A 12,510-nucleotide genomic window follows, 5' to 3' on the forward strand; every position below is an offset into this window, starting at 1 on the left:
ATCAATCTGATGAAACGAAAGGACTCTTAAAACAGTCCACTTTTATCAATTACAAAGGGCTCAGTGCCTACAATGGCAGTTATATAAGCCGCCTTCTTGCTATTCTTATTTCTACCCCCCCCCCCCCCCTCCCCCATTCCATATCTTCCCAGATCACCGGAATGTGAACAGTTTTCCTTAAGTGTGTCATCTTTGTCTTTGCCATTGTTTTCCTGAAAAGATCTGGCATTCGTTTGCTTTTGTGCCTGATAACAGAAGACTAATTATTACAAATGCACCCCTCAAACTATCTCCAAATTTTGCTTTCTTTTGTTTTCCAAAATATCTTTATCTATCTTTCTTTGCTATCTCTCATCTCAAATCTTTCTCGCTTTATTTTGATTCTTAAGACTCTTTTATATGTCTCCAAGCCCTGCGTATATAAGTCTTTGAAGTACTTTCGTGTCTGCTTAAGTGATGTTTGCTTTTCTACGCCTATTTATTTTTGCTCACTTTTTTCACCGGCTCATTATCATCTTGTCACTTTTGTCAGAAAGCGCCGCAAAATGGCTAGTCGGGCGCTGATGTTGAATGCGAAATCAAACTTTTCTAGTTTTTCTAGTTTTACGCAAATTTGGTGTAAACAGTTACCCAATTTCTTCCCTTTTTGCAAACTTTTCAAAGAGGACTGGCGCGTATCGGTTTTAACCGTCGGCAATTTGAAATTTTGAGTCTGTTTTATGTTAAAGTAAATGTTAAAAGTGTTCAATCGGCAGATCAAGAAATCTAACAAATGAAAATTGAGTAAAACTAGCCGACCATGAAGCCCTAATTAGCCTGCCCAGAAAACAGAGTAAACATAAACAAAGAGGGGAGAGAAAAGTGATAAAGAGGGAGACCAAATTAGCCTTTTCCGGTTCCTCTCTCCCTTCCTTTCCACAGCAACTTTTCCCAGATTTTCTCCCAGTGTCTGCACCTGTTTGTTTGCTCCTGAAAGAGGAGACAAGCAACCTGCTGTGACTGATTGGGCTTCCAATCGCAATCAGGAGAGGGTTAGGGAGAGAAAGGGAGAAAAGGGAGCCAGAGGGTTGCCTTGTGGCGAGAAGAGCCGCCCCCAGCCCCCAATTACCCCCAAGTTGGCTCTGGAACAAATTGCAATTAGTGTCAATTCCTGTTCCGGGATGTGCAGCTGCTCTGCTGTTAGTTGCTGGATGTCTGCCGCCTGCTTTTCAATCACCATAACCTCCTTTTTCCATTTTGATTCCTCCTCCCACTACTACTTTTTATAGTAAGAGATAGTTTGCCATCTTTTCAAAGCAGCAGCATAGCATGGCTAGATAAGTTTTTTGAAACAAGTAAATTCAAAATGGACAAACTTTACGTGCTATCACACTAAGATATATACAAATCATGCGAAGTGATCTAATTTATATTGTGAATATTTTTGATATCACCAACAGAATCCCTTGGGCACATTGTTAGCACAAGTATAAAGGGTTATCAAGTATTATTTTTGTGCTTAAATTTAACTAAAAATTAGATATTTCATCTAGTTATTGCTGGACTTTTTTGAACATTTGATCTCTGCTGAAATTACCAACTCTCCATTGACGGACCTGATTTCAAAGAATCCATTTCTGATCCAAACTCTGATCAATTAAACACAAATACTGAACATTGTCTGCTTGAGATTTTACGTTCATTGTAAGATCGACAAACGCTTAGAAATCTAAACAAAAATACAGTCAAAACTGCCATATCAAATTTAAAAACTAAGAGACTTCAAAAGAGTCAGCCATCAAACACGAATAAACTAAAATTGTTCCAACTAACAACCATTTTGAGAAAATTTAAACAGTTTTTGTCTCTGCGTGATCACAGGGGAGCAACATTAGGCCAACAGCTAACTTATCTCAGCTCTTTTTCCAATTGCTCTCTAGTTTTCATATGTATTTGTGGGTAAATAAAGCCATCTTTTTGCGGCTGAACGTTCACGTGGTACCATCATTGCAGCCAAAATTAAACAGGCCACGGTCGACCTGAAGCTGTAGTCAGGTGTAAGCTAATCCTCACACAAACAGTTTCGTGGAGGCAGTTCATTGAGCCATCAATCATCAGCTTTTGAATCACACTCTTTACCTCCTAATTATCACACCACAACTCATCAATTCAATTTTTCAGTTAGTTTTTTAAAAATCAAATAGAACCCGTGTCAATTTTAGCATCATTGTTATGAATTGCACGGTCTTAAGGGTAGAATTATTTAATATCAGGCACTTATAATCCGATCGCTAGTTTTGCGCAGAACTATTAAACGTTGCCCCCTAATGAATAAGCAAGGATTCTTTGTTAAGGTGTGTTGAGAACAGTTATATACACTTTGCAATTTTCAGAAGATTGTTAAAAAGCTTTTTAATTTTACAGTTTAATTTAAACAGTTCACGAGGTACCATCGAAATTTTCGAAATCCTTCTTCGAGATCAAATATTAGCTTATTTAGAGAAGAATAAGTTGCTTGCAACAACACAGTTTGGATACAGAAAAAAGTGTCAACTACATATTTTCTTTTATATTGCACTGAAAAAATCAGATATGATCTCAATGAAAAAAACATCGTCACAGGAGCTTTTTTAGACCTATCAAAAGCTTTTGATTCGATATCACATCCTACTTTTCTGCACAAAACTAAACTTTTAGGTTTTAGTGCACAAGCAAATACAATTCTAAAATCTTATCTAGAAAACCGTGTGCAAAAAGTCAAATTCTTGAAGTATGAATCAAATTGGATAGCACTTAACCGTGGAGTACCACAAGGTACTGTACTAGGCCCACTGCTTTTCAACATATATGTAAATGATATGAAAGATGATACTGATGTGAATTCTAATATAATCCAGTACGCTGATGATACTTTTATCTTTTGCAGTGGAAACACAATTTCTGAATCAAAGTTACATCTTGAAAAAAGTATTGCTAATCTCATTCCTTTTTCAGGAAAAATGAGTTAAATGTAAATGAAAGCAAAACCGAATTCATTATTTTTGGTGCCCCTAAAAGAAACAAAATCGAAGAAATAGTTGTTAACGGATGTACAGTTCTCGAGAAAAAGGTTGTGAAATACTTGGGAGTTCATATTGACTGTAATCTTTCTTCCGATGAAGAAATAAAAAGTGTACTAAGAAAAATGGCTGTTGGCATAAAGGTCATTTACTCCATCAAAAATATATTTCCTGAAAAAACTAGATCTGCTTTACTGAACGCTCTTGTTTTAAGTCGTCTGAATTACCCAATTGTTCTGTTCTCAGGTCTTAAAAAATCACTTCGAGTTACTCTAAATAAACAATTGAACTGGGGAATAAAGGCATGTTTCAATAGAACCAAATTTGACAGGACCACTGATCTCAAGATCAAACACAAAATCTTACCAGTAGAATACCTCATAAAGTATCGGGTTATTATATATTTTATAAAGCTTCTAAAAGCAGATCTACCAGCTTTCGATGAAATCAAGTTAGCCACCCTAAGTGCTAAAATGAATAACCGTACAAACAAGCTGTCATTTGGAGCAAACCAAAAAGCAAATATAATGCAAAACTGTTTTTCAAAAAAACAATTGACTGGTATAACGATTTGCCTCTCACCTTGAGGCGGAATATCCCTAAAAAGCGGGCTCTCAAAACTACAATAAAAAATCATTTCTGGAATGAGTTTCTAAAATACCCAATGGTTTCTGAATTGAACTCTAATCTCAAATCTTTCATGTTCAATCTTAATTTGATTTAGTTTTGGGGCGTCTTTTAGTCTTCTATGAAATGTTAATTGGAGGATTAGCATTTTTTAAAAATTTCTCTTTTCTCGAAAATGTTAATTGTAGAATTAGCATTTTAAAAAATTTTTCTCAATTATAATTCATCTCTCTTATTTCGTCGATATTTTAGCACATTCTAAATTTAATACAATTTTAAACTTTCACAATATGTGACGTTTGTTTCATTTATACTTCTTAACACTACATTGCCTTTAAACTATGTTCTGTATTTTATAGTTCATACTCAAAGGAATTAACAATGTTTTTCTTTTTTTTTCAGTTTTTTTTAATTTCGTGCTTTAATTTTTTTCTGTTTGCTCGGTTTTTCTCCCTTTTTGAGATGTATCGTTGGTTTTCTTTTTCGATCACGTGATTGTCGTTTGGTAAACACAATTGAATTATACCATATAATTTGTTATTAACACTGCTTTTGGAGTTGCAACTCATGAATCGTTTGCTTTTTCCACTTTTTATCATTAACTGGTATTATTTCAATGTCAGTGTTAGTTATGTACAAATGGGTCTTGGAGGTTTTTCTGATGGTTTGAGCTGTTGTTAAATTCCCTCATAGCGCTTAAAACCTTCCGATAAGTGACTATTTTTCTTCCTTCTTTTCCCGGTTTTTAAGAGGTTTGGACTGCCATGTGTTGTACGTGTGTAGAGAGCGTTGATGGCTCTTTGTGATTAGAAAGCGTGTCGAACAGTGAAAGGGGCAGAGAGACGGCAAGAATCAGCTGAAGATAGTGGCATTGTTTTTGGAAAGACGGAGCAGACATTATCAGCTGTTCTGCTTTCTCTCTTTCTCTTTCCTTCTTTTCCCAGCCAGCCAGCCAGCTATTCATTGTCTTTTTTCACTCACTCACTCCCTTCCTTCAATCTTTCCACAATTCATTCTTGCCTTCTTCTGGCTTTTTGTTCACTCTTTTTCCATGTCTGAATGTACCAAACAAACAACACCGCCATGAGCCACAGCCACCGCCACACCATCTACAAACAATACAACAATAATCAGTTGAAATAATAATAATAACAAGACAACAACAGCAGTCAGCAGAAAGAGAATTCCAGTGCCATCATCACTACAATTGCAGATAGCATTTTGAGAATAGGAACATCATTTTTGTCATTGTTCAAATAAGAAGCAAATAAGTATGCATGATAATAACTCCATACATCTCCACCCCCCCCCCCCCCCCCTCCTCTCCCACCAAGATACAGCTAGAGTGACCCCTGCCGCCAAAACTGCATAGTTAACTTGGTTCATATCATATCATTCAAACATGATATGATACAAATCCCACCCCCCCCCCCCCCCCAACCTCTCTGCTCCTCCTCTCGCCTGCGCTCAAACGCCCTATTTGCTCAACGTACATTTTCGCCATTACTGTCAAGTTCGAAAAGCGGTAACCGAACCCACACCCCCCCCCCTCTTTTTTCTGCTTACCCTTCTACTCTCGCCCCCTCCAGCCTCCTCAACCCCACCCCAAAAGATTGATTGTATTTAGAGAGACCGTGTACTGAACTGTAATGTATGCTAAATGCTATTCTCTCTCTCTCTCTCTCTCTCTCTCTCTCTCTCTCTCTCTCTCTTTCTGTCTAACAACCAATAATGACGTCTCTCATATCCATCTATCCCTCTCTTCTAACTGTCTTTGTTCACGCTCCCAGCTGCAGACGTCAATTGCTTCCCAGCCAGCAGACAACATACACACGCACACATACACACCACACACACCTATTGTCAGCTTGTTAGATAAAAAGAAGAATCCACCAAAACACTCACAAAGCGTACACAGCCAGCCGCTGACTGCTGCAGTAAACAAATAAACAAACAAACAGAACACTACACTGCACCAACAACACTCCAGACACACCAATAAACATCAACAAACAAGCAAACAAACAACCATCTTGAAAAGAAAGCAAAAAGAGTCAATACTAGGAAGACAGACATTTGAGTCTGAAATCTGATAAAAATCAAGTCTGAAATAGATAGATAAGTGGCTGGCTAAAACACTATGTGTTATAACGACAATTTGTGATGAAAATTATCAGTTTCGCGAAATCAGCGCAGCCTTAAAATATCATGAACAAATCATTTTCTTTCTAAATTTATTTGGAAAAAAGTTGAACTAATGTTTGCTTTTTCCCATGATTTTTTCGTTTCTATGCTAGAACTCTGGGCGCATAACGTATGAGGAAAAAATATCAGATCATTAGAGATTATACGACCAAGTCTTAAACTTCAGATCTTTGGATCTTTTGCCGTTTGTGTACCCCCCAACATAGTGAAGGAGAATAGTCCAAATTTTGTCTTGAAAAGCTTAATCAATCAAATGTTTCATAACTTCTCTTTCAGTTGATTAGTTTAAATATGACATATGGTAACAGCAGATTTTTAGTACCTATATGCTTCACTGCTTTCTGGTTATACGTTGCTTTAAATTTTGAGGATTGACTTCTTTTTTAATATCTGACTTGACTCATTTTGGTTGTGCGGTTGCTTCCTTTTTTCCCTGTTCTGTGGGAAAAGGGAAAATAGCGATGCAGCTGAATTGATGAAGAAGCATAGAGTGATTGAGATTAAGACAAAGGTAGACAGAAAGAGCAGAAGCAGAAAGCAGAAACGAAACAAACAAATAAACAACAAACAAAGAAGATAAACATCAATAAAGGCTGCCACCGCCACCATCAATTTAAAAAAAAACAAGAAATTGTTAGCTAAACAAATTTTATCCCGATCGAAAAAGCTAACTAATAAAGTAAAAGATAAGATGGCAATGGAAAAATGCTGATCAATCTTGCTCCATAGATTGCTGAAATACATTTTCTGATGTTTAAGTTGAATTCTTGAAACGCTGAACAAACTGATGAGATTTTGAAAATTTGTTCAAAATTAAACCATCGTGATGTGTCATGAAATGTTTCCTGCTTTCTTGTTACGTTCGACTATCATTGCCAGCTGACCTTAAAATTTGATATAGTGTTGTGATTGGCCTATTATATTTGCAAAAATATTATGATTGAATACATATCTCAGGATACGTATGATTTTGGGATAAACAGTTCTTACCTTCTTAAACTTTGATCAAAAATTTTGCTTTCGGCTGGATTAAATTTTATGTGCAAACGTACATTACCATTGCTCCTTGTTCATTTTGAATCATTTGATCTAAAGCGTTTTTTGTTCATTTTTGTTGGTTTTTGATGAATGGCTGTTTGTTTAGAGCAAATTCTGGCTAAGGGATCGTGGATGTGCCCTCAATGTATGAAGATCATCAAGTACAAACGGAATGCGAGAGCTCACCTCATGTCCCACGCGGCTGTCAGGCCCTGTTTCTCTTGTTCATACTGTGATCAAAGTTTCACCACCAAATGGAACCTGAAGAAACACCTCAAGTTGAACCACGGAATCGACATGGAAATAAACGATCCATTGATGAATACTGGAGGAGGGGCTCCGCCTACTCAAGCGGTACGTATTTTTGGGTAATCTGAAAAGGAATGATTTTTCCTTGATCGCGTTGTTCCCTTGTGCGTTTAGTTCGATTAAATGGTGGTTAATTTTGTTTTATGAAGTATTATTCCACAGTGAGAAATAGTCTTTTTTTTGTAAAAGAAAACGAGTTTTCGAAGGTTGAAAATTGTTGATAAGAGAAGCTTGATATTGTATAGAAAAAACCTAAGCTCGATCAAAATAAACTTGGCTTGAGAAATGAAGCCTTGAGGTGCAATTGTGATAGAAGCGGTAGTAGGTCATAAAAGATTTGAGAGATTAAGACCAATTGGTGCAGTGGTGTGATAATAAGCAATTCGAAGTTTTTCGAATGAACTTAGTTTTTGAGAACATTGGAATTTTTGACTAAGTATAATAGATTGCATAATAATTGATATACCAAGTAGTAAAAACCTAATAATATATAGCAATCTGTTTTTCTAATTAGACCTATATGTGTAGTTTAGTATAATTAATATATAGTTCCTATAATCAACATATTCAGATCTCAATTTTTTGTTTTGTATCTCAAAAATGAAGTAAAACTATCTCTGGTTGTCATTCTAATATCAATTACATTATAGCCGACCTTGCCTCACTCGATGGGGGGAGCTTCGAACCACCCGGATCATCGTACACACCCTCAGCACCCAGGTGTGATCACATCAAAAAGTGCCCTCAATTCAGGAGTCGTATCGCCAGTAGCTGCAGGTCCTGGACTTCAATCACCAGTTGCCTCCCAACCTCCACTCAGCTTCGATAAACCCTCCGGGAATCCGTTACTCGGGAACCCTGCAGCAAACATGAACAAATTCTTTTCCCCTCTTCACACAAACTGGGGTTCTTTAGCTGCAGCTTCTGGGTTCTACAACCAGACATCGGGAATCAGCGACGTTGACTCAAAGGAATCCCTGGACCTGAAAGCAGCTCGGCAATTTTATCACAACCTAACCTCCAAAGACCTTCTAAATGGTCAAAGCGAGGCAGCTAAAGCTCTCCAAGCCCTAACTTCAGTTAACATGTTGATGCAATCTAGTCTGTTTGCCGAGCAGATGATGCAACTAGGAGCCCAATTCAAACAAGAACCCTTAAACCCAACCGGCATTTTGGACCCATCTCAACAGCTTAACATGGCGACGTCGCTCAACCTCCAAAACCTAGCTGCACAGCTGGCCAATCAGAGCTCGACAGCTGGTTTGGATCTGACCAATGGGATGCGAGCACCTCAAACCTCAACCGCCTCCTCTGTTGTTTCTCAAAACGATTGGGAAAGGGGAAGCAGCGAAGGAAGCAGTAGCGATAATGTACAAATTGATGACGATGACCAAAAACAACAGCCTTTAAACTTTGCCGACTGGCAGAAAAAGATCAGTCAAACACATTGATAAACCAGTTAAACTTAAACTCTTAGATTAATATTTTGGAACTGTTTCCTCTTCTCTCGCTGAACAGATCTTTTTGATCATCGATAAGCAACGGCATTTTTATAAACTAAAAAACACACTTGAATTCTTAATTGATTCTTAAGTTATTACTATGCATAAGTTGCGTAGGGATTGTATATCAAACATATTTAATAAAAGAAAAGCATAAAAAAGTAAATTTGAAATGTTTGTCTGAAATAAATGACTTTGCAGTAAACAAACTCCTCCATGTTTCTCGAATAGCATGCAATTGTTTGTTTAAGTTTATTAGAGGCGAGATCACCCATAATGTGAAATCTTTAACTAAAAAGGGGGATTTATATCAATTGACGGGTATTCCACAGGGATGTGGGAGAAGGAAAAAGTTCCATTGTGTAACCCAATAAGTCTTCCGTTAATTAGCAAAGTATTAATGTAAGCATTAAGATAAATTAACACTGAACTAATACAAGAGTTGTAAAATGCTTATTATCTTCCAGTATTTTGGTGCAGTTTTTGGACAATCTATCTTTACTTTTATTTTTTATTCCAATTTTCTATTCAAATTCTACCTCCGTTCTACACAACACTACTTTTTGTTTATTTTTGTTGATATATCACCCGTTTTATGACATTCATACTCATAAATAGTCAAGAATTAGATTGCTCTAAAACGGATTTTATCGCTATTATTTTATCGCCCATTACAAAAGAGAAAATGACTTTGGCAATTAAAGACGAAAGAATTAAAAATTTCAGCTCGAAAGAATTAAAATAAACAATTTTTGCTTCCAACTTTTCGGTAAAGTTTTTGAAATTCATTAATAAAAATCTGTTCAATTTCTATATAATAAGATATAAAACACTCAACCGTTTTGGAGCAATTTCTGAAACTGCTAGTTGTTTAAATGTATCAACAAGTGTACTTCTTACGATGGTCTTGAGTGTCGAAGTTCAAACAAAACTTTCCTGTGTCACCCCCCTCCCTCCTACGAGCCTTAAACATTCTATAGCGCTATTATCATTTGGCGGGGATTTAATAGAGGGTGTGGGAAAATTATGAGATTTATTGGCAGCTAGTCTGTCAAAATTAAATTCGTGTTCATCGCTCTTTTATCTGCCTTAAATTAGTAGTAGTATTGTAACGAGTACAGCTATTGCAGCGGCTTCTTCCAAATAACAGTGGTCTTCTATTCTCTCTTTCTCTCTCTTAATGCTTCCATTAAATCAAATTCACTATCTTCAATTAACTTTTCAAAATTAACCTGTTTTATTCTGAACATATTCTGAACTATTGCAAACTTAAGTAGGCAAACAAGTGAAGAAACATGGCAGGACAAGTTCTGAATTACAATCCAAACGATTGAATTAACTGATGAGCTCACAATCAACACAGGCCTAGGCCTCGACTTATGAAAAGACTTTAAAAGCCTAGTGGGGGGGGGGGGGGCAATATTGACTATAATTACACGGTCGAACTTCCTAGTTAAAGTCGAGCTAATATCTTTTCATGGGTCGAACTTAAGTCTTTTCATAACGAAGAAAGCACAGCTAAGGTCTTTTCATGGGTCCACCATTAGTCATTTCATAACTTTTCAAAACATTACTTTTCAACTTTTCAAAAATTTTTCTCAAAATCCGAAAATTTTTCATTTTTTTCTGCTTATGTCCATACAGAAACAGAGCTGGAGCAAGACTAAATAGCTTTGCACCAGAGCAGTCCAACCTAAGAAAAAGTTGGAAAACCGCCAAAAGCCTTAAGATCTTGGTCAACTCTTAAGATAGAGTTATGGCAGCTCGGGTATATTACCAAAATACTTGATTCAACGAAACCAGCTAGTTTAGGTGTATTGGTCCTAGTCCCATGAGCCATGTCAAAATTTCGGCGTTATTCAGTTTGTTTTCCCCTCCAAAATAATGAAATATCTTTTTTAAAAATAAAGAAGGTTTTTCAGAGATTAGTGGTTCTTCTGAATCGTAAAAAAGAAGGAATATACACGCTGACAGCGTTATTTGCAATATTGCACGTATATGCAATATTGCAATTTTAATGCAGAAAAGCAGAATTATGGAAAGGTTAATGATGGACCCATAAAAAGACTCTAACTCGACTATGTTTGCAAACATCAGCAAACATGTAGAGCTCAATTTCAGCTCAAATATTGAGTCTTTTGTGAAATTTTGGGTCCAGCGAAAGTTTTTTGCGAAAATTCTGAGTCGAGTTAAAGTCCAGATTGTCTTAAAGTCCAGCTAAAATCTATTCATAGCGCAAAGGAGTTGAGCATGATCTTTTCATAGTACCTTTGGGTCGAGCACTGTCTTTTCATAAGTCTGTGCCAAGATCTGGGAACATTTTACAGCAACAGAAAACACTTCGACAGTGACCAAAGCACATGAGCCTATTTTCTTTTTTCCGAGATATAGTGTTTAATGAAGCGCAAAAATAACCACATTTTAATAAATGAAAAAAAAATATGAAAAACAGCCAAATGAAGTATTGACTCTACACTTCCTAGAATGAACACACAATACAACAACCTTATGGGAATCGAATCAAGGACAGACAAAGCATAAAAAAGAAACAAATAGAAAATAGATTGGCAAAATTCAGAACATCCTCGAAGATCACTGGCGTGAAAATAAAAGAACTTCATAACTACAAGCCGAAATCCTTAACAACAGTATTGCCAAAAACCGTAGAGGTCATTAGATACGTTTTAGCAGTCCTATTGGCTGAATAGGGACAAGATAATTACTAATGAAGGCAGGCTTCACAATTTTTTTTAAACATTTCAAAAACAATCGATATCTCAGTCAGTGAAAAAGTTAGCTACGAGAAAAAACAGTAAAAAAATCGTTCCGCACTAGAAACCTCTAATAACTTTTTTGAGAATAAGCGATAAAACATTAAGAGGAAACAAAAACATGCACGACTAAAAGTATCGCCATTTGTATTAAAGAAGAAATGACCGGCATAAACTCAAGCAGTTAAAAAAACTGATTTAGCTACCATGAAATCCATCATAAATGAGACTGCATGACAAGACAATCAAATTTTTCGGGAAATTGCAGAAACGTGCTAACTCTTTTGAAAACAAAGTTTGAAATTACAGAAAGGAAATGCTACACACTTAAAAGGTTCCCTTGATTTACTAGATTTTTACTAGAAGCCTTTTAGGACCTGTTATTAATAGATTAGGCAACGCGACATCAATAACTATCATATATACTAGAAAAACTCAAAAATATCTTTTCGAAAACCAACAGCGCGTAAGTCATAGAGATTAAGAGTGTTGAACTGAAAGAACTAATTCGATTAGTTTAGCGATTCTCGCCAACTAATGAGAACGTTCATCGATGAGATTAAGAGATTAGACAGCAAAGTTAACATTAAAAACCCCCAAAAACGAAAAAACATTAACTAAGGAGAAAAAAATACTGCTAAAACTGATTTTTGAGGCCCACCACTTGTTGAAGGTCAAACTTCTCCATGAAATTCAAGCTCGATACGCTCTCTCAGTCAATTAAAACTCAAAATCATCAAGAAAGTTTTATCCAACCCAATTTGGCATAATTTCAAAAGTATGCAGTTTAAATTGATTTCATCAAATTTTTTTGCTATGTTGAGATACACTGTGATTGGCATTTTTTTCCGTCAAGTAACTCATACAAACTGTTGCAGTAGACTTGCGACAGAGTGACGGCCGAAAAAATGTTCCCAAAACCTTGTTGCTCTGCGCAAAGCTTTAGTAGCAGAAGCATCTTAAATAGTTTATACCTCATGCCCTCAAATCATAAGGAGCTAATCGTGGTTATTGGTCTGT

At 36.3% G+C, this 12,510-nt stretch overlaps 1 protein-coding gene across 1 annotated transcript in view; it reads left to right on the forward strand.

Annotated features, from left to right (window-relative positions):
- Positions 1–8,850, forward strand: part of LOC142351958 (uncharacterized) — a 30,994-nt gene extending 22,144 nt beyond the window's left edge. Inside the window, exons 4-5 of the mRNA XM_075404248.1 lie at positions 7,015–7,262; positions 7,868–8,850. Of these exons, the coding sequence (XP_075260363.1) occupies positions 7,015–7,262; positions 7,868–8,668 (1,049 nt within the window). The 3' untranslated portion in view covers positions 8,669–8,850. The remainder of the gene's footprint in view (positions 1–7,014; positions 7,263–7,867) is intronic.
- The last annotated feature ends 3,660 nt before the right edge of the window (positions 8,851–12,510 follow it).

The sequence above is a fragment of the Convolutriloba macropyga genome, chromosome 13 (genome assembly GCF_964194025.1).
Source record: "Convolutriloba macropyga chromosome 13, txConMacr16.3, whole genome shotgun sequence".
NCBI lineage: Eukaryota > Metazoa > Xenacoelomorpha > Acoela > Convolutidae > Convolutriloba > Convolutriloba macropyga.